The sequence below is a fragment of the Rhododendron vialii genome, chromosome 10a (genome assembly GCF_030253575.1).
Source record: "Rhododendron vialii isolate Sample 1 chromosome 10a, ASM3025357v1".
Lineage (NCBI taxonomy): Eukaryota > Viridiplantae > Streptophyta > Magnoliopsida > Ericales > Ericaceae > Rhododendron > Rhododendron vialii.
In genome coordinates this window covers 25,983,875-26,005,586 of record NC_080566.1, presented here as the reverse complement: position 1 = coordinate 26,005,586, position 21,712 = coordinate 25,983,875, and the positions used below count along the sequence as shown (strand labels likewise).

General features: G+C 44.2%; 1 protein-coding gene across 4 annotated transcripts; it reads left to right on the top strand.

The window, feature by feature from the left end:
- The first annotated feature begins 728 nt into the window (after positions 1 to 728).
- On the top strand, positions 729 to 21,184 carry LOC131303587 (uncharacterized). 4 transcript variants are annotated; one of them, XM_058330528.1, is made up of 11 exons: positions 729 to 1,236; positions 2,529 to 2,649; positions 3,738 to 3,823; positions 15,393 to 15,798; positions 15,884 to 15,984; positions 17,509 to 17,552; positions 17,968 to 18,029; positions 18,918 to 19,145; positions 19,405 to 19,866; positions 20,396 to 20,468; positions 20,601 to 20,754. In XM_058330528.1, exons 1-11 carry the CDS (start codon positions 839 to 841, stop codon positions 20,621 to 20,623), a joined length of 2,004 nt encoding a protein of 667 aa, XP_058186511.1. In that variant the 5' UTR covers positions 729 to 838; the 3' UTR covers positions 20,624 to 20,754. The 4 variants fall into 4 exon arrangements, with proteins under 4 accessions (XP_058186511.1, XP_058186509.1, XP_058186510.1 ...); XM_058330526.1 differs by lacking the exon at positions 20,601 to 20,754 and adding an exon at positions 20,776 to 21,184 and having other exon boundaries at positions 730 to 1,236; XM_058330527.1 differs by lacking the exons at positions 17,509 to 17,552; positions 20,601 to 20,754 and adding an exon at positions 20,776 to 21,184 and having other exon boundaries at positions 731 to 1,236; positions 17,963 to 18,029.
- Positions 21,185 to 21,712: the final 528 nt, after the last annotated feature.

Sequence of the window (21,712 nt, the reverse complement as noted above, 5' to 3'; positions counted from 1 at the left end):
TAAACAGATTCCAGTTTTAATGACTTTTACATGTTGATACACATTTTAGCTTACTTTTTTTTTTCTTCTCTCAAAACGCATTGGAGTCTGGAGTTGCTCTCAGAGGATCATATTCTAAATTGAACATGTAAGTTGGACACATATCAGTTGGACACATATCTTCAGGACTGGCCTTGATTTTTTGAGGGCTTAAAGTGAATTAAATATGGGGTCATTTTTGTTGGACTATTATAAGTGGTACCAAAGTTGGAGGAGTACCTACAACTTGTATATTTTTTGGGGCCTAAAGTGGCTTCACCTTGAGCTTCAACCAATCAGGGCTGGCTCTGCATATGCTCCACCCAAGTCAAATGTGTGACTGATGTGTATACAAATTAAGTAAATATTACAGTAACAAACAAAAGATGTTTAAATAAAAAAAAAAGATATATAAATAAAGGTTTTTTTAGAGAAAAAAAACGTTTTGCTAAAATTGCTTTCCAGCCGTTTTTTGAGGGAAAATTTTCCACTTAGGATGGTTTTTGTTCTTGTCATGTCGATTTGATTGTCAAATGGACCAAAGATAAAAACATTTTTACAAAACAAGGGGTTGCAGTGTTACTTCAAGGAATCAAGGGTATGATAGTGATATTTCAGAACTTTTTAGGGGTGTTAATGTAATTTATCTGTGTGAGTGGAACTTGGACCACCCATTTATCTGCCAATAAAAGACAAAAACCAACCGACGCTCGTGGTTGAGAATTAACGGTCTGAAACATGTAAAAATCGCACCCTAGCTCCTCACTTCGAAGAACAACTCTCTCTCTCTCTCTCTCTCTCTCTCTCTCTCTCTCTCTTCATGGTCTCCTGCAAGGCTTCAAACCTAACCCACGCATTACTCCCACTCAACTTCTCTCCCAAAACAAGCCCCCAAATTGTTACTTATTATTCTCAGCCCAACTCTTGTCTGCGCGACAAATGCGTAGTCTTCTCGTCTTCTACTATCAGCTCCAACTGGAACTCCGGAGACAATGAGCGTTTGGTAAATGGTGAAAACAATTGCAGTACAAGACAGAGGGAACAAATAGTCGAAGAAGGAGGAGGAGAGAGAAAGGTGAATTGCGAGGTGGAGGTGATATCGTGGCGCGAACGAAGAGTTCAGGCCCAAATACTCGTGAATGCCGATATCGGATCGGTCTGGAACGCTCTAACTGATTATGAGAGGCTTGCTGATTTCATCCCCAACCTTGTATCTAGGTAAATACTATATTTTACGTGGAATAATTGCATATATCTATGTGGGAAAAGTCCGTTAACACAACATAGTACGCAAGAATATACACAACATGATGACTTGTCGTCGTTTTATTGGTTGCTGTAAAATAACATCTCATCCAATAGCCAATGAAACAGTGACACGCAAGCATGTTGTGCACATTGTTTGTGTTTCGTGCGGAATTATGTTACAAGTGGTTATTTTGTGATATCGCACTATTCAAGGGTTTACTGTTGATCATAGATGGATATCTTTTTAGTCAGAGGAGATCAGTGAATCGAAATGAAGTAGATGGATTTCGAAGGTGAAATGGCCAAATGGGTACCTAAATTTTGTTATCAAATGCAAACAGTTATGATATTCCATTCCAGGTCGGTTCTATTTGGACTTGTCTGGGAGGGGGTCCCAGGTAAGGAAGTAGGATTTAGTGCCTTAGTACTCATAACTTGGTAGTTCCTGTGTGAGAGAGCGGGGTGAAATGGAATCGCAAAAAATAGGTCGGAGAAGTACTTGGATGGTTGGATCATTAAAAACTATGGAATGGACTGTGGAGTGACCCTCGGAATTCCTGTGGAATTAAGGAAGCAACACTGTTGGATTATGCATTTGCACATTGAATAAGTGCACACTGATGGGAGAGTGATAGTTGTATGATCGATCCACAAAGTGTTCAGGCCTTTTTTTGGTTTTTCCCTCTGACATGAACGTCTTTGAAGGATTGGGACCCAAATTTATATCCAACGATGGTGGACAAAGGTTGAGTGTGGCAGAGGGTGAGTGGTGAGAGTGGGAGGATGATTGGAGAGGGTGGTGAAGATTATCACCGCTCTGCTCTGATACCAGGTTGTTAGAGAGAAAGAGAAAAGTGTATTGGGTAATGAGAATGCTAAATAGAGACATTGTATTCATAATGGAGGAGATAGAACATAGTGACATAGTACAATGACTCTTGCACCCTTAATATATTTTTCGACCAATGTTTGCGAATATTTTTTTTTCAATATGAAAAATATATTTCATAACAGACACATTGTCAAGTGCAACTACAATGTTGTTACTCTTTCAAGCCTTTCAACCAATTGATACGATTTTGACGAAACGAAAGTAGAATTTACTATCCGAATGTTTCTTTCTTACAATTCTTTTATATATGTTAACCTTATTTGTGTGCATTGTTTTTTGTTACTTAGTCCATTTATTGTATCAAGATTCTCTATTACAATATTCTAGAAAATTTTGTGTTTTTTACTTGACTTTGCTACATAATTGTCAGTGGGAGAATTCCCTGCCCACATCCTGGGAGCATATGGCTGGAGCAAAGAGGCTTGCAACGGGCATTATACTGGCATATCGAAGCCCGCGTTGTCTTGGATCTCCAAGAAGTTTTGAACTCAGTGAGACTCTTTAGCTAAAATTTATGTGAATTTTAATATTGCTGTGCTACGAATAACATGTAAACATGATTATGTCGCCAACACCTCCTAAGCACAATTAATATCCTCAGTGGCAGTTTGATAGTTTGTGTCTGCGTAGCTGCTTTTGTAATCTTGAAACATTTTTCACTGTCTTATTTTGCTATCTTCAACTTTGCAATTTAAACATGGGCGAGGATAATGCCACGACACATATTTTTAGTGCCACGACATGTTTTCTTCGTTTACTGCTATACCCTTACCTGCTGTAAAGCAAACTTTTCCACGTCTCTCTCTCTCTCTCTTTCTTCCAATTTTTGTTTCGGGTCTACAGAGCAGAGCAACCAAAGTGCTCTTGTGTTCCTGCTCACCTTGCCTTCAATCCTCATTGACTGCCGCCACATGGCCGAGTTTCAGCCACTCTCTCTCTCTCTCTCTCTCACTGTTGACTGTGAAAAAAAACAAAAACCTTGCTCCATTCAATCTCTTTTGATGCTTCAATTAATCCCTGTCCCGAACCTAGGACGATGAATGCAAACGGATAATTACCAGAGAGCAGCAACATTTTCCATGTGTTAAACTACAGAAATCTAGATCAAGATAGAAATTTGGTGATGACTGTATTGATAAACGTTGCCCGATTTAAATGATTAATCACTTTTTGTTATGAAGAAAAAAGAAAGGTGTCTATTTACTCATAGTTGGCGGCACGGAGATGGGTTTGTATCCCAAAATGGAAGCAAAAGATATCTGATCAATCACAATTCCATTGCCCTTTCCATCGATTTTTCAAAAAACGAGTAGCTGGATTGGAATGGGAATAGAAAAAAGGAGCAAATGTGAGGGAGTGAGAAAAGGAGCAGGCAAAGACGTGTGTGGGTTTGTCAGAGAGAGATGAGAGACAAGGATTAGGGGTAAAACTGTAAAAAGACATGACCAAATCGTGGCACTAGTAAAAGTCGTTGTGGCATTATCTTCATCCTTTAAACATGTATCACACAAAATTGCAACAGTTCATAATTTTTTAATTTCTTGTCAAAGATTATAACTCAAAATTGTTGATAGTGTAGGCTAATGACCGTGATCTCCATTTTTCCATGGTTGATGGTGATTTCAAGAAGTTTGAAGGAAAATGGTCTGTGAAATTTGGAAAAAGGTAATGTTCACCACACTCAACATTGATCAAAACTTTTAAGTGGAAGATGCACCACACAAATAATTTCCTCATTCCTTGCACTACTGATGCTCTAGATTCTAAATGAAGGAAGCAACGCAATTAGCACAAAAATTGAATCAGATCACTAGACCTGCCCTTTGTTAACGTCCCTTGAGTTTCTCGATTTTTGGAGGTTTATTGCGGCCGCTATTTCACTGGTGAAACTTTTTTAGAGCAGCCACTTTTTGCATATATTGCCATAGGTTAGGTCTGTTTCTTGGCCTCCCCTGCTCATACCCCCATTGATTAGGGATTAGATGGTATGATTATTGTTGTATCCTTTTAAGCTTAGAATACAACCTTGTTCTTTGAACAAAGGTTTCTATAGGCCAAGGGAGGACCTTGATAGTGAGGGCTTAGGACATAGTCAACGCTTATTGTAGTGGCCCCGGAAATGGGCTCGGACCACTCACTGAGCCATAAAGACACCGGGCGCGACCAAGTAGATCCCTTGGGCCCATGTTGGACGTAGCGACCTAGGTCCCCAATCGGAGTACCACTCGGTAAGAAGCATCAGGCCGAGCTTTGAGCTCTGTTGCTATTACAGGGCGCGGAAGTACGCCCGACCCGGGAATCCCGAGCCCACATATGGAAAGGCGGTCATGAAAAGGGACCCCAAATGGTCACAAGAAGATAATCATTGGGGCTGACATGGCCATGTGCTCCGTAACTGTCTTATCCTACACGTCACCTATGATGTCACCCGAGGCGGTTACCCGAGCGTATCCTCCACCGCTTACTTGGAGGCCAAGCAAAGCGAGGTCTATAAAAGCAAAAGGACTCTAACCTAAAGAGGTATGCCGTTCTACCCTAACCCTAGACCTACACACCTTTCCCTAGATCTAACTTGATCGTCAAAGGGTCACTGGGCTTCCACAATCCTAGTGACTTGTTGCAGGTCCGGTGGAGAGCGTGCGGAGCAGCGAAGGAAGGAGCCGGAACCCACTCACGATCAAGATCCCGATTAACCAAACCCCCACAATTGGCGACTCTGTTGGGGATCTGACCGCTTTCTCAGCGTTCCTTTTCTTCTCCTTCCTAAAACTCCTTTCAAATTCCTGAACCAAGATGGTGGTGGTACAGGACCCACCTATCGACGACGTGAAGGCCAGACTCAAACCCCTTAGAGCTCTCACTCTGGGCTCCGGAGGAGCCAACGCCCTAGGCAAGCAACACGTCTCCATCACCGCCAATCCCATTGGAGTCGGCTCCTCGACGCTAGACGGCTCTGCGTCCAGCGAAATCCATACTTACATCCGTCACCTGGAGTGTAAGATTGACAACCTCACAACGGTGATGGATACACATTCGGGATGAGCTGGTGGAGATCAAATGCCTCCTTCAGATGTCTCTTTCTCATTCCGGCGCGAGCGGCAACGGGCGAAGGAGCCACCACAGCCCGCCCCACAACCGTGGAGGGGCCCTCTTGGTGGAACATTGGTCAAGGCCCTCTTGGTGGAACATTGGTCAAGGCCTTCGGCAAAAGACTGCCTCGACCCACCAAAAGAGGTGGCCCGCGTCAGAATGACAATGTAAGGACCCGTACTTTCGGAAATAATTTAAAGGTTTATTTGATGTTAGAAATTGAGAAAAAGATGGAAAATGTTATGAGTTTATCTGATTTGGGGCTTATGTGATAAGATTGTTACTTGAGGGAGTGCTAGTGTGATTTGTGTGTGTACTAGTACATAAGAGAGTGTGTGTGTAGGAGAATAAAACAACCCATCTCACTCTCTCTTTATCTCACGTTTCTCTCTCCCTCTCTATGGATTCTCTCTCTCTCTCTCTCTCTCTCACCCTCTCACTCAAAAATTCCACTCCAAGTTAAAAACTCACCAAGATCCTTCACCAAATCATCATCCTCACGGGCTTTCAACCTTGGGTTTCGTTGGAGTAAGCTCGGAGAGGAGTATTCTTGGATGATTTCGAGGTTTGAAGTGTTAGGGCTTGATTGATCTCTTTGGGTTCGGCCTTAGTAATCGAGGTAGGGATTTCTTGCTCATTCTATGTGTTTATGAGTTGATTTTGTGCCTAAATCGTGCCTTAGTTTGTTGGATTTCTTTGTTGTGCTTGCCCTTGAAAATCTGGAAATTTCTGCTCGTAATTGTTGGGTATCGATACCTCATTTTTGAGGTATCGATTCCAATCTGTCTTCTGGGAAAACAGTCCGCTATACCAATGCCATTAGTGACAGTTTTGAGAATGCTGATTCCCCGTTGATTGTTTTGATCCTTGATCACTTCTAACACCTTTTGAACGGCTTCAAACGACCTCTAAGCTTGATTACTTGTATATCAATGGTTCGTTGATCATCCCCACTCCTTTGGCTCTCGTTGTAACAAAGAAAAGTGTAGATTAAATGAATACGGTACTCGCTCGTTGTCTATGCATTCGGGTGAATATGTGAGCATTGTGGCATGTTATTATGAATGATACGGACTTGACATATGTTGTGCTCTATGATTTTGAGGCTTGTGAAACGGAGATCATAATTGAGAACGATAGAATGATACAAAGAAAGAGACGGATCCACCATAATGTGTGATGCTGGAAACGGGACGCACGGGGTCCCTAATGCCCGGAAGTGCACAAGAAAGCCACGGATCCACCGTAAGGTATGATGCCGGAATGAATATGGGACTCACGGGGTCCCTAATGCCTGGAAATGAAATCGAAACATGTGACATAATGAAAACGAAGAACTTTAGAGATTGTTAAGCTACGTGTATATGAACAATGTTGGTTCTCAAGTCTTGTATTCTTGCTCTTGTTCATATGGAAAGCTTTGTTGTTGTTGTCTATGTTCTTTCCGGTGCATTGATCATCTCATTTGCATATAGCTTGAGCATCGTAATCTCTACTGGGTTAGTGTAGCTCACCCTATCATTATTTTCAAGTACATCCCAAGGACATTTACATGGAGTACATGGAGTGCATGTTTGACTTCATATCTTTTGAAAGCTGACATTGAGAAGTTATTCTAGCATCTTACGTATATTGTCTTTTGAAAAGATGTAATTGTAACTTCAATTAATATTCTTTTGCCTTTGGGAATCTTGTAACTCTAAATCCTCTTTTTGACAAATCTCTGGCAATTTGGGGCCGGAGTGCCATTATTGTAAACTCTTGAACTTGACCGTACTCTTTTGTTGGATTATGGAAGGGTCTTCTAGGGGTATTAATATGTATATTATGATGATTTCCTTTTCGAGATGTTAAATGTTATTATGTTGAAAATCGAGAGTGTGACAGACAGGGCAGCGTGAAGAACGCTCCTGATCTCCTAAACCGGATCCTAAAAGGCACCTTGGGAAACAATCCGCTTTTCAAAGGCTCGGAAGTGTTTCTGCCCCTCCACTCATTCCATCAAGAAGAGCCGGGGGGCACACCGAACCCACCCCTAGCTACATGAAGGTCGCAAGAGAGGACAACAGCCTCATGGAGATCAAACCAAGGGATACCATGAACGCCTCAAAAACAGACGTGAAAGAAGCCCAGTCACTGAGCGCCTCGAGCACCACTCTTGCGATAGCTATAGGTTCGAAAGCAAAAAGGACCGGTGCAAACACCCCCCCCAGAAGTCAGGGAGCGTTCCTCCGAAACCAAAAGCCTACCCAAAGTCGGACCATCTCACACCAAAAAAGCGAACCGCGACCGAGCGTCCAAACGACTCTGACCGTTCGATCCGACCTTATCACGATGCGCGTTTGGAGAGACTCACGACCTCTCTGTTTACTAGAGAGATTGATTCAGTCCCCACCCCCCCCAAAAAAAAAAGAAGTCACCCAACCCAAGTTTGTCAAGTACAACGGCAAGTCCGAAGCCTACACTCACCTGGTGCAGTACAAGCTCGTCATGTCTCTGTTCATCCAGAATGGCCCCACGAACGACGCTTTCTTATGCTAAGTGTTCCCCGCAAGCCTCTGTAATCTAGGTCTTACATGGTTTAACCAACTGCCTCCCAGATCCATTTCCTTATTCGACTCCCTTTGTGACGCCTTCATGGCTCGGTTCGTAACAAGCACACAAAGGAAATCGACTCCTTCCTCGCATTGCACAAGCGAAGCGACGAGACGCTTCGCCAGTACGCTGGCCGCTACTGGGAACTCTTTAACTAGATCGAAGGATGCGACGAGGTCATCTCGGCCCGAGGCTTTAAGCTCGGCCTCACTTCGCAAGATGAGCAAGTATACGATGATCTTGCTTGGAACAAACCGAGGTCCATGTAGGAGCTCATGACGCACATCGAAAGGTGGTGCCAACTAATCGAATCTAAGGAAGCCCGTAGGTGCGAAGGTCTCTGTGGCCTTGGCTGTCATCACGGGCGTCACGCATGTCCCGACCCCCAAGAAACAGGTCAACAATATAAAGCAAGCACCGAAGCAGGGACCGAAGCCCATCGATTTTATTGCCAAAAAAACCGTCTTCACCATCCCAATCTACAGGATCATTGACCAAGTTAAGGACCAGCCCTTCTTTTCTATCCCAAACCAAAAGCTTGGCACCAAGAACGGGAAGATCAAGAACCCGATTGTTCGATGCAACTACCATAACGAGCAAGGCCACTTCACCACCGCTTGCAAGCCCTTCAAGGCTTATTTGGAGCAGCTTGTCGCAGGCGGTCACCTCGGTAATCTCATTGACCATGAGAAAACTTGGTCTCTGGCACAACGGGTCGTAGGCCAAACCAAAGAATAGGTTCAAACAATCCACGTCATCCATGGTCCCATGGATGCCGAGGCCGCACGGATCATCCACACCGAACTTAATAAAGCCTCTTTATCCAAAGAAGTCATGTTGGTAGATCCCGAGCCAAACCGTGCTCGCACAGACGATGGCTCTAAGTGGATAATCTCATTCACCGAGAAAGATCTGGACCGAGTCCAGTTCCCACACAACAACGCCCTCGTGGTAATATTGTGCATCGGAGCCTTTAACGTTCAATATGTCTTCGTCGACCAGAGCAGTTTGGCGGAAATAATGTACTATTCTTTGTTCAAGGATTTGAAGCTCTAGGAGTTTGACCTCCGGCCTACCGAGGTCCCTCTTGTTGGTTCCAACGAAGCCCCGGTATGGCCCTTTGAACAGATCACCCTTCCCGTCCGTGCTGGGTCGGTGACACACCAGATGGAGTTCATCGTGGTAGATATTCCGAGCCCTTACAACGCCATCGTCGGATGCACCTGGCTTCACAAAATGAAGGCTATCGCCTCCACTTATCACCAGGTCGTCCGATTCATCGGCGCTTACGGCCGTCAGGAAGACCTTTATGGTGGCCAGATTGTCGCTAAACAATGCTATGTCAATGTTGTCTGAAGTAACAAAAAGACAGCTCGGGTAAACCTCATCGAGGTCCCCGACGCCCCAGTGCTCGAAGACGTCAGAAGAAAGGTCGACGATAAAGCTATTGAAGATCTAATTTTCGTTCCCATCAATGAGGATGGCTCCCGATTCTTTCTTGTCAGGTCATCCCTCGGTGACACGGAGCAGGATCAATTGGTGAATTTCCTCAAAAGTAACATCGAGGTATTTGCTTGGACGCCATACGAAATGCCTAGGATTGACCCCTCGTTCATCTGTCACAAGCTTAACGTCGATAAGGATAGGCGTCCTGTCTTACAGAGGGTGAGGCGGTCCTCCTCGATACATTCAGAGGCCTTCATAGAGGAGGTCGCATGCCTCCTAGATGCAGGAGCCATCTGAGAAGTTCAGTACCCAAAATGGCTGGCAAACACTATTGTTGTGAAGAAAAAGAACGAAAAATGGCGCGTTTGTGTCGACTGCACCAACCTCAACGATGCGTGCCCGAAGGATTGCTTCCCTTCGCCTCAGATCGACCAGCTAGTCGACGCCACCTCAGGGCACGCCCAACTCAGTTTCATAGACGCATACCGAGGCTACCACCAGATTGCAATGAGCAAGGACGACGTCGACAAAACCACCTTCATAACCCCGCATGGTATCTTCGTCTACCTAGTCATGCCCTTCGGTCTCAAAAATGTAGGGGCTACATTCCAACGGATGATCACTAAAATGTTCGAGCGACTACTTGGCGACACGATGGAGGCGTTCATCAACGATATGGTCGTTAAAAGCATGCTCGAAAGTGACCACCTGGCTCACCTCACCGAAGCCTTTGCTATCCTCAAGAAACACAAGTTGTGCCTCAATGCAGAAAAATGCACCTTCGAGGTGAGCTCGGGCAAGTTCCTCGGCTACCTTGTCACCCATTGCAGAATCTGTAGACACCTCAATCTGGTTTCTAGATTAGTTTACTTTCGGTTTTTGATTCCCCAATGATGAAACGGATCGAGAGCACCCCGGGAATGTCGAGTGGTTGAGCTTTGAGTGTTCGACACCCTTTTAAACCTAACCAAAACCCTACTTGCTGCATTGGTTCAAGTCCAACGCACATTGTTCCAGGTGCCACCTGTTGGTCAATGGTCAGCTTAGACCATTAACCAAGGCAGGGGCAGTTGAACTAGCGCGCGCTGGTCAAGCCTTGTCTCATCCCCTAGCAGACTTGACCAAAGCGCGACGCTCTTGTCAAACACCGTGCTTCGGGCAATCCCGTCAGAAAACCAAGGCAACCTCACCCAAAGCAAGGGGCATGGGAAATTTAAAATTTCTTGTCCAACTACTTCGGTTTCAACTTGCTTGGATCCGAACAGACCCACCTGAAGCAAGGGGCACCAAAGATAAAAATTAAATTTTGACTCAGTATTCGTTCATGCTTCGGCACAAACCTGCCAGTGCATTCACCAGGTTCACCCAAAGCAGGGGGCACTGGAAATTAAATTTTCTCAATCGTTTGTTCTCAATTGTTTGATCAACTGATTATGCTTCGGTTAATACTTGTTCACATGCCTAACAAGCTCACCTAAAACAGGGGGCACAGGCATACTCTAACAAGGATAAAAAACATAAACAAGCATTTCAGAATAAAACACAGTGATTGGAAATAAAGGCATTTATGTGCAAAAGTGCAAAACAAGGCATAAAGTACGAGTAAAAGCCTACCGAGGACCTAGCTTGGGCCAATTGTTCGGCGCCAATCCTACTTAACTATTACAGTGATTTGGCTTAGGCCAATCGTTCGGCGTCAGTCACACCCAAATTAATTACACAACCTTGGAACGACAAACTCCAAATGTACGGAGCCGTCTAGTAAAAAGTTTGTTCAGAATTCAAATGTTTCTCAAGAAGGGGAAAGGAGTTACTCTAAGCGTCGGGGGCAACATCAGCGTTAGGATCGGCCTGGTTCTTGGGGTTCAAAATTTCCTAGTCTTCTTCCTCGGGGAGCACGAGCTCTTCTAAAGGAGGCTCAGGGATGACCCAGAGCTCTGAGTCCTTGTGAAGTTCAAGCCTTCCAAGTAACTGCTCATAACCATACCGCATACTGTCTCGAAAACGGTTGGCATGCAAATCAGCCTCGATCTCTCAAACTTGCTTCTTGTACTTCACCGCAGCCTTGTCAAACCCCTCATTGTAGCCTTTGTTGCCTGCAGCCTCGATCTCCTAGGCTCGGACGGCTCTTAGGGTAGTCAGATCTTCTTTGGTTTTTGTGGCTCGGTTCTTAACGGTTTACTTCTCCCGCTCGACCTTCTCAAAATCCGTTTGGTAAAGATCACAGGCCTCCCGAGCCACCTTCAGATCTTCCTCTCTCCCCGCCAAAGCCTGCTTCAACTCCATGATCTCAGAAGCCTGCTCCGTGTACCTATCCCGAATCGCCATAGCCCGAGCACCAGCCTATCAATAGGAAGCGTAAGCCCATTACAAAAGCTCGGCATTCACAAAAAGAAAAGTGGAAACAAGAAAGCATACCATCAGAAGCAACTAAGCCATCTCCCTGACTATGTCGTCCGTGGTACCGGAGACGAGCTCGCATCTTTTGGTAGTATATAGGCCTTGAGTATCCCATAGGCCACCCCGATGTTCCGAGACGAGCAGTCAGCGTGGTGGATCTGCCGACCGCAGTAGTAACGAAACTCGAGGGCCCACGGGATATCTCTCGCCTGAACCTTGCCTCAGACTCTCCCTCGACGGACCTGCCTTGCTCCTCCCGTTCCTCCTCCTCCTCCGAAACAATGATCGGATCCTTATCATCGTGCCGAGCGGTATCCCCCGTCTTGGTCCTCGCCCTCTTGTTCGATGGTTCCTCTAGCGAAATGGGAGTGGCCCAGGAGGTCCCTGCATCTATTGCCCCGAGTTAGGCTCGTACGCCCTAATCCCTCGTCCTCCTCAAGTTTTCTACCACTCTCGTAGGGCGCATCATCTCCCCGCTCAACCCAGGCCGCTCGGGAGTTTCACGATGTACCGCCTCGCGAATCACGCCCCGAGGGGGAGAATTGCCTGCCTCAGCTTCCGCTTCACCAAGTACCCTCCCTCTTCCTCGGCCTTTATCGTTTCCTCTCCCTCCTCCTTTTCCTGCCCTCGGACCCCTTGTTGCCTCGGCTTTTTTTTCAAATGGCTGGTATACGTGGGGATGTAACCGAGCAGCTTCGGCACGAGTCGGTGTGGGAGAGGGATGGCGTAAACAGCGGTGATCAGGGCCCAAGTCGCTCTCGACCTGTAATCTTGCACGACCCCTTCACCTGCGGGAAATCACCAAAATAAGGAATCAGCACTTACATAAAGGAGAGCAAATAGATCCGAGACGTAAGAACGGAAAATCAACTAACCAGATTGGCCGGTCCCAAATTGAACTGCCGTGTCAGGACTCTCACCGGGCCCAAACATGAAGTTCCCAGTTACCGCGATGTAAAGACTTGCCCACTCCTCGGAGTCAGGCAGGTGATCAATCAGAAACTCGTCATATCCCAATCGACAGGATAGATACCAACAGTCATAATCACAGTGAACCCCAACCTGGAATACTCCGAAGAGCTCCTCTAAACCGAATGTCAGATTATACCTCATCCTCAGCTCTGTGACACTTGTTATAACCCGGTAAGAATTAACCGAGAGTTGAGAAGAGGTAAGAGACAATGTCCGGAGCACTCGGCGCACAAACTGGTGAAGGGGGAACCTGATCCCACCCTCGATGATGGCCATAAGGGGAAAGATTAGCTCCCCTGGATGGTGCAACAGTTGACGGGGGTCGGTCGTGGGCAGCAACCTGGACGTCTAAAGGAATGCCATAGGTCCTCACAAATTCCTCGTAGGAGCCCGGTGCGCTGCCGAAGAACTTGTTTTAATAGGGGCACGATCTTACCGGCCTCCTACGCCCCAGAACCTCCTCCGGGGCATCAGCAAATGGCCCCGGACCATGATCGGATGTGCTTGGAACCTCCATCTCTAGAGGCCCGAATGGTGTGATTGGACGTGGGGCGCTTGAAGGATTAAAGGACTTTATGTAATCAATCGGAGTTCGGAAAAACGCTCGGATCCAAAGAGCTTCTTGCACTAATTCGTCGTCAGCAGGAGAGGAGATCGAACTACTGGAACTTTCAGAGGAGATATCAATGACCATCCGCCCGAACCTAGCAAAAAGGGTTATGCAAGACCCATTAGCTACATGTTTAGGGGTGTTAAAAAATCTAACGCTCGGGACGGATTGCCACAACTCCTCGGAACCTCCAGTCACAGGTGATATGTAGCAAGATATTCTTCCTCGGGAAAAACCCTTGGGGCCGAGAAGGAAGTCGATGGCCTCGGGAAGCATATAGGCCTCGAGAAGAACATGAACAATGTAATGAATAGTGCCTATCATGTTTCAGATGACGAAAACGGCATTCCCCGCCTCATCGCGGCTAGAAAATGGTTCAAACGCGAGGAGATTCGCATACTTGAGATTTGTGAGAAGATCCACTGCAGAAACGCCCTTGAAATCGATCTAGAGCTCTGAGGAACGAAGCAGCAGCAGCAACGATGAAAGACAGAGAGAAAGATGAGTGATTCTCTCTCTCCTCCTACCCTTATATAGGGAAGGATTTCGAAGAGGTTTGGTGTGCGGGAAACGAAGCAACGCATCCTGAGCCGTTGGATCTTCGACATGTGGCAAGTATCGTATGGTCCATACCGAAAGCCTGTGCAGGGGTCGGGGCGCCGCTTATCGAGCCACTAGGTGGCTGACGCGTGTCCCCGACGGGATGTATCATACCAATCAACTGACATGGCACGTGCCGAGGCACCTACCACCGTAAGACAACCAAGCGATGATTGACACATGGCTCCTAGGGTTGGGGCTACGCTCCGGGCGAGTACCTAAGGCGCCCTCCGCTTTGGTTAAATGTTGTCAGAGGCCTCTAGCAATACGGCTAAGAAGGGGCACTATCAACTCCCCCGAGCTCGAGGAAGACGCTCAAGCGAGTTGAGGAGCTATTGTAGTGGCCCTAGAAATGGGCTCGGACCACTCACCGAGCCATAAAGACACCGGGCGCGACCAAGTGGATCCCCTGGGCCCATGTTGGACGTAGAGACCAAGGACTCCTCAGGGACCCATCGGAGTACCGCTCAATAAGAAGCATCAGGCCAGGCTTTGCCGCTATTACAGGGCGCGGAAGTACGCCCAACCTGGGAATCCCGAGCCCTCATACGGGAAGACGGTCATTACAAGGGACCCTAAACGGTCACAAGAAGATGATCATTGGGGCTGACCTGGCCACGTGCTTCATAACCGCTTTATCCTACACGTCACCTATGACGTCACCCGAGGTGGTTACCCCAGCGTACACTCTACGCGCTTACTTGGAGGCCAAGCAAAGCGAGGTCTATAAAAGTAAAAGGACTCTAACCTAAAGAGGTATGCCAGTCTACCCTAACCCTAGACCTACACACTTCTCCCAAGATCTAACTTGATCGTCGGAGGGTCACTGGGCTTCCACAACCCTAGTGACTTGTTGCAGGACCGGCGGAGAGCGTGCGGAGCAACGGAGGAAGGAGCCGGAACCCACTCACGATCAAGATCCCGATTAACCGAACTCCCACACTTATGGAGCTAAAAGAGGAAAGGAGAGGAATTGAGTGGTCGGATCCTCTCATTCGAGTAGCTCCCTCCTTCTCTTAGCCTCTTAGGTAACCTACAAAACAGGGAACTAGTTACTGCTGTCTTGCTGTAGTCAGCTGGAGGGCACTCCCATGCCTAAGTTAGACATTGTGAGGAGGAAATTATGACAGATCTCAAATCTAGAAAATGGTCCTCTTTATGGTTTATCCCTTAGGTTTTATAGAGTGAGTGTACTTGCTCCCAAGTTAGTACGTGCTAGGCACGAGCCCCGTGACGTCACGACGTCATGGACTCATGGGTGACACTTGGTGGGCACATGGCCAAACGCACGTGTCCAGTACGTGGCACCAAGGCGCCACATAGGGTCCCCGCTGGCCACTGAGTTATCTTCATGGGCCGGACACAAAGCTCTTGGCCTGGCCCGTGAGCTCCCATGCCAGGTTTGCTAAATGGGCTTCAAGAGACGATGGGCCGAACGTCTGGCCCATGTGAGCCGTAGTACAATCATTTAGTATCTATTTTCATTGTTCCTTAAACTTTATTGCTTATTTCCTTTCACAGGCCTGAAACAACAATTTTGTCATATGAAGTTAATGTGATACCAAGGTTAAACTTCCCTGCCATATTCTTAGAGAGGATTATCAGATCAGATCTTCCCGTGAATCTTCAAGCGTTGGCTTGTAGAGCTGAGAAAACTTTTGGAGAAAATCAGAATGCATCAGTCACAGAAAGTATTTTGGGTACAACGGCTATGTCCCCTGGCAAAGGAATTGACGGTGCTATATCAGAGAAGGATAAACTTTCTCCTGGAGATTTAGAAGACGGTTATGCCACATCTTCATTTGTTCGTGTGTCCCCATCTTCTAGTGAGTTGAGCAGTAACTGGGGAGTATTTGGGAAAGTTTGCAACCTCGATAGGCCTTGTATTGTGGATGAAGTTCATCTCCGTAGATTTGATGGACTATTGGTAACTGATTGACTCTACTCTTATCTCAGTTGGTCTTTCAAATGTTGTAGTAGTCTTGCTCATAGAATGGTCTTTTGGGCTGAAGGAAAATGGAGGTGTGCATCGCGGTGTTGTTGCCAGCATAACAATAAAAGCTTCCGTGCAGGAAGTATGGAACGTGTTGACTGCTTATGAGAGGCTCCCTGAGTAAGTGTCATTTTTTATTGCTTTCGAGAAATTTTAATATATGTCAATGCACAGGAATGATTCTATCAATCCTATTAATAGTATCTTTAGACTTTGGCCCCAAGCTCCATAAAAAATGACGCATGGTGCATGAATCTTCCTACAGTTTTGAATATTGTCGGGAATTTCGAGTGGAGAAAATAGGGAATGCCAGTCACATTAGAGTTCATTTGAGAAGTTCATTAAATATCATACAATCAGTTTATATGGGAGTCATATATTTGAGAAGTTCATTAAGAGCTACACCAAGGAGTGCAACATAAATGAAGAAGAGAAGAAATCGCCTAAAATATCAATACAAAAGCCCTTTTGTACAAAAGTCATTCTCCAGAGCAAAAATATGGAACATTCGGAACATCTCTATCTGTCCTTTTTGTCGTTAAGTAGAAATGGTCCCAACAATACGATTTGGTGCCTATCTTTTTTTTGGTACTTAATTTGGTGCCTATCAAACACTTGTACAATGGGCAGTCCCTCTTACTATGTGCGCTTGAATATTATACGAGTTCAGATGCTAACATGAGTTACTTTTGCATATTGCGGGGCCTAAGGCCCCTACAAAACACAGTCTCTTTCTTGGTGTGTTGCTTGAAATGAAATGGGTGTTAATCATATGCTTCAGGCATGAAGGCATAAGTAGGTAGAACCTCAAGACTGCTATGAAGCACCGACACCTCTAGAAGTCGAGGTATCGTAGTGTCGGACATGGGGACACGGGGACACCGCGGGGATACGTACGGGACACGCCACGTGGCGTGTCCCATAATTTAATTTGAATTTTTCATGGGGACACCGATGGGAACACGGCAGGGGCCAAACTGTAATTTTTGAAAAAATTGGGGTCAAATTGTAATTTTTTTTAAAAAAACTTGGGGCCAAATTATAATTTTTTAAAATTCCTAGGTGCTAAACAATAATTATTTATTTATTTATATAAATAAATATATATACACGTGGCGTGTCCCCCGCCGTGTTCGTGTCCCCATTTTTTTAGAATTCCCGTGTCCCGGTGTCGGTTTCGGGATCCGTGTCGGTATCGGTGTCCGTGTCGGTGCATCATAGCTCAAGAGAAAGTAGGATCATACAGGACCAAAGAAGTGGAAATCTAGGGAGAACAAAGGGCAAACTATTTAGGCAAGTACACAAGCCTTGGGGAGAGCTCGGCACTTTTAAGTAAAGAACTTGCATAAAACTTGTTTTTTGAGCTTGGACAATTTGAGCGTTAGCTTTATACATATTTATGGAGTTCACAGAACTCTCTTCAGCACATGACATGATATGACAAAACCATAATTCTGACATTGTATTGTATCTGTCACTATCTAACAGATCTTTTCTTAAATTGTTGCAAGTCACCAACATAAGAACTGTTAGAGCTTGTCCCACATTGTTTAAATATAACCTTCGGACCTAGTATATGAGCTTGGGCAGCCTCTCCATTCATTGCTAATTGGTTTTGAGTTTGATGCTTTAACATGGTATCAGAGCTAGGTTTTCGGAGGCTTTTGGACAAGACTATGTCATTGATGGTTGGTTCCACCTTGTTTGTTGTTGATTGTTGTCGTATTTGTTGAATCGTTTGTTTACCTCACCACGTGCGAGTCAGGGGTTGCACGTGCAGGGGAGTGTTAGAGCTTGTCCCACATTGGTTAAATATAACCTCCAAACCTAGTATATGAGCTTGGGCTGCCTCTCCATTCATTGCCAATTGGTTTTGAGCTGGATGCTTTAACAAGAACAAAGAAGAAAGGCGAAGGAAAAGGAAAAGAGATGTGTAAATGAGAAAGCAAAATATGCTATGCCATTTAGTGGTCATTCTGTTAAAATGATCCGTGAATCAGAAAGCTACATCTACATGCTATAAATTTTTTGCAAGTCTTTTTCCCATGTTACTTTTATCTTCCCAGTCTTGTTTCCTTATCGACATATTTTTTGGCAGGATAGTTCCAAATTTAGCAATCAGTAAGATTTTATTAAGGGACAACAACAAAGTTCGCATTCTGCAGGTATGGACGAATATCACTATTTTCAAATATATTTGGTTATTTAGAAAGATATTTCAATTGGGCTGGAATTTTGGTAGAAAAAGGAGAAGAGAATCTTTGATAAAGCCCTTGTGTGTCAAAATAAAGATGTTACATTCTTTGATTGAGTAGTGCCAAAATCATTCCAAAATCCATAGAAGTGTTGGAGCCAAAGCACTACGCAGTTATAGAAGATGCACACTGTAATATGTCTAAGCATAAAGACATTAGCTTGATTAGATGTGTCATGGAAGGAATAAATCTCAAGAGAGATAATTAACTACATCGCTAGGAATGTTGCTGGCAGCCATGCTTTCATCCTTAATGACTTACTACGTTATTTTCACTGTTCGGTTTTGAGATCACTGTATAATCAGTAGATTCACCACTAAAATGGAGCAATCAAAAGCCTAACCATAGATTAATCAAGTACGAACCCAGAAAATTTATCATGTCAATCAAAAAAGAAGTGATCAATGTTGGATAGCAGTGAATCAGTGATCAATGATCCTAATGAAACTTGATTATAGTGCCAATGCTTTATATGTAGTCTTGATGTGAAAGCCCGAGTCTTGGCTGGCCTTGGGGATAGTTTAATGTTGCTTGCTGAATGCCTTGTCCTGTATTTGCTATTTCCCTCAGTCGTCCTTGTACATGTGATTTGACCAGTTTGAATTAGTTCTGTCAGGTTTAGAGGAAATATTGAAAACTATGGCCTTGTGTGTAACTTGATTAATAGCCTTTTTAAGAAAGAAAATCGGATATCCATGGTAACATGGTAAATGAAACCACTAAATAAACTTTTGGGAAACACCCCTGGGCAGAAGAGTTCCGTTCATCAAATTATTCACTGTTTGTATCAATTTTCAGGAAGGATGCAAGGGCTTACTGTACATGGTACTCCATGCACGTGTTGTGTTGGATTTATGTGAAAACCTTGAACAGGAGATAAGTTTTGAGCAGGTTGAAGGAGACTTCGACTTTTTCCAGGGAAAATGGCTTCTGGAGCAACTTGGAAATCATCACACTCTACTGAAATACTCCGTGGAGTCGAAAATGCAACAGAACTCTCTTCTTTCGGAAGCTATAATGGAAGAGGTTTGTGAATGTTAATCCACTCCTATTTCAAAATTTTCTTGCATTACAAGGTAGTCTTCTGTTCAATATTCAGATGACTCTTTTATGATTCTGTTTGAAAAAGGAAAATCATATCTTTGCGGATTCACTACCGCAATAATGGTACATGTTTTCATTTGATGGTTACATCCATTCAAAATTTCATATTCCAATTATAAAGACAAAGTTGCAGTGTTTTGAGCCTTAACAAACTTCATGTTGGTAATTTTGACAATATTAGGTCATATACGAAGATCTTCCATCAAACTTGTGTGCCATTCGAGACTATGTTGAAAAAAGGGAAGCACAAAACTCTTTCGAGACCTATGACCATACAATATACTCTGAGGAGCAAACGACTTCACCTGGTAGAGAGATATGTGTTAATGAGAGCATGCTTCCTGAGAAAGACTTTGATTTTGATAATCCATATCCTTCACGGCAAAGACCACGGGTCCCGGGCTTGCAGAGAGACATAGAAATCCTTAAAGCTGAGCTTCTGACATTTATAACAGACTATGGGCAGGAAGGATTTATGCCAATGAGAAAGCAACTTCGGAAGCACGGAAGAGTGGATATTGAGAAGGCAATTACACGTATGGGGGGATTCAGAAGGATCGCAACATTGATGAACCTGTCTCTTGCTTACAAGCACCGCAAACCAAAAGGTTATTGGGATAACCTTGAGAATTTGCAAGAAGAGGTAAGTTATTTGCTTGGGTTTTTTTAGGGGAAACCTTTCAAGTTCAAGTTTTGTTTTTTTATTTTGTTTCTCCAAACCAATGAATTTGTCGCAATCACTATTAACCAATTGACATCAAAGAGGAAAAAGACGAGAACAATTACATCTACATACATCTTTAGTTACTTTTATGTGTTTGTATGAATATGTTTTGAGTTATTTGCCTAAACATCCTGTTGGAGTGACGAATCCATTGCAAGCTTGGTTCTGCACTCCCACAATGAAAGAGCCTCCTCGCTCCCAACTTCGATGAAATCTGTCAAGTACCTGAATCACAAACTAACAATAGAAAAGGTACAAAGGAAAAAAAAATTGAAGTCCCCATAGGCCTATATAAAAATTAACTCAAGTTATTATAGTAGCTTGCATACCTTTGCAACAAACGATTTGCAGTGGGCATCAATCTGCGATATAGGTTCATCACTAAAAAACAAATATATTCCTTACATTGCATTTACATGATAACATCACGTCCTTCTCTATGCTGCAGATAAATCGGTTCCAGAGAAGCTGGGGAATGGACCCATCTTTTATGCCTAGTAGAAAGTCTTTTGAGCGTGCAGGTATGTACTACGATTTTCTGTTTGGATGATGGAGTTGTGATGTTCTTTATGGAGAGAAATGTGTGTCTAAATGAAAAGATAAGAAGATTATGATTGAAGCTAAACCTATGGTATCCTTTTTTTTTCCTTCAGGAAATACTCCCACAAGTCCATGATTTAAAATTATAATCACGACCTGACGGACTTGTTCACATCCATTTGACATTTTTGGCACGTCTTAAATCTTCCACGAATCCTTGATTTTAAGATAGCGTATATGACTTGTGCATACCCTTTTCATATTCTGGATGTTTTTACCTTTAAATAGGCCGGTACGACATTGCTCGAGCATTGGAGAAATGGGGGGGACTTCATGAAGTTTCTCGGCTTCTAGCCCTGAAAGTGAGGCATCCTAACAGACAAGGAAACCTTTCGAAAGATAAGAATGCTGATAGCGCAGCTTCTGCAAATGTCACTGAGGAAGGGAACTCACCATCTAAACCTTATGTCTCTCAAGATACACAGAAGTGGCTCCTGAAACTAAAAGACTTGGACATTAATTGGGTTTAATGAAAAATATATAGCTATTTTTTCCACCTCTCTTGGTCAGGATAGTTGTAGGATGCCTTTACTATTTTATATAGCATATCATATCCTGTTCAGGGTTGGTGATGTTAACTTCCAAAATTTGGTTGCCGAAGATAGAAGGTAATGAAAAATACAAAGCTATTGTCTTCTCTCTTGGTCAAGATGATTTAAGATGCCTTTGATATCATATAGTATGTTGTTTAAGGGCTGATACAAATTCTGAAATCATATGTTTTGTAATAAGAGATCCGAGCACATGATAATTTATGAAGTTGAAGACCATTAACTGAAGCTGTTCTAAATCAGCTCTCATAAATTGTCTCCATAACTAGATCCAACAACTGATCGAGGTGTTGCAATCACGAGAGCAGGTTTAATTTGGTACCCACCACATCCACAGCTGAAACACCAAAATGTTACTAAGAATTAATAGGAAAAGTAGGATCAAACTTGGCCACGACACCAAAGCACATACTTTTTCGGAACCTGGCCATGCTTCGTATTGTATTGTAACCACCAACATTATGGAGACAATTTCAATCGACGAAAGGATCAAGTCTACAAAATTTCAATTTGCCAAAGTGTTATGAAGGGGTGTAAGACCACCAAATTTATGCTTTTCCTGACCTTGTCGCAAAGTCTCAGTCGCAGCTAAAGCCCCATAGGCCTGTTCCTGT

What these genes read in the sequence shown, in the direction of transcription:
- LOC131303587 (XM_058330526.1), top strand. Translation starts at nt 839, where the DNA reads ATGGTCTCCTGCAAGGCTTCAAACCTAACCCACGCATTACTCCCACTC. An exon ending in CGGAAGCTATAATGGAAGAG is followed by an intron (nt 19,146 to 19,404) that starts GTTTGTGAATGT and finishes TGACAATATTAG; the next exon opens with GTCATATACGAAGATCTTCC. An exon ending in TTGAGAATTTGCAAGAAGAG is followed by an intron (nt 19,867 to 20,395) that starts GTAAGTTATTTG and finishes TCTATGCTGCAG; the next exon opens with ATAAATCGGTTCCAGAGAAG.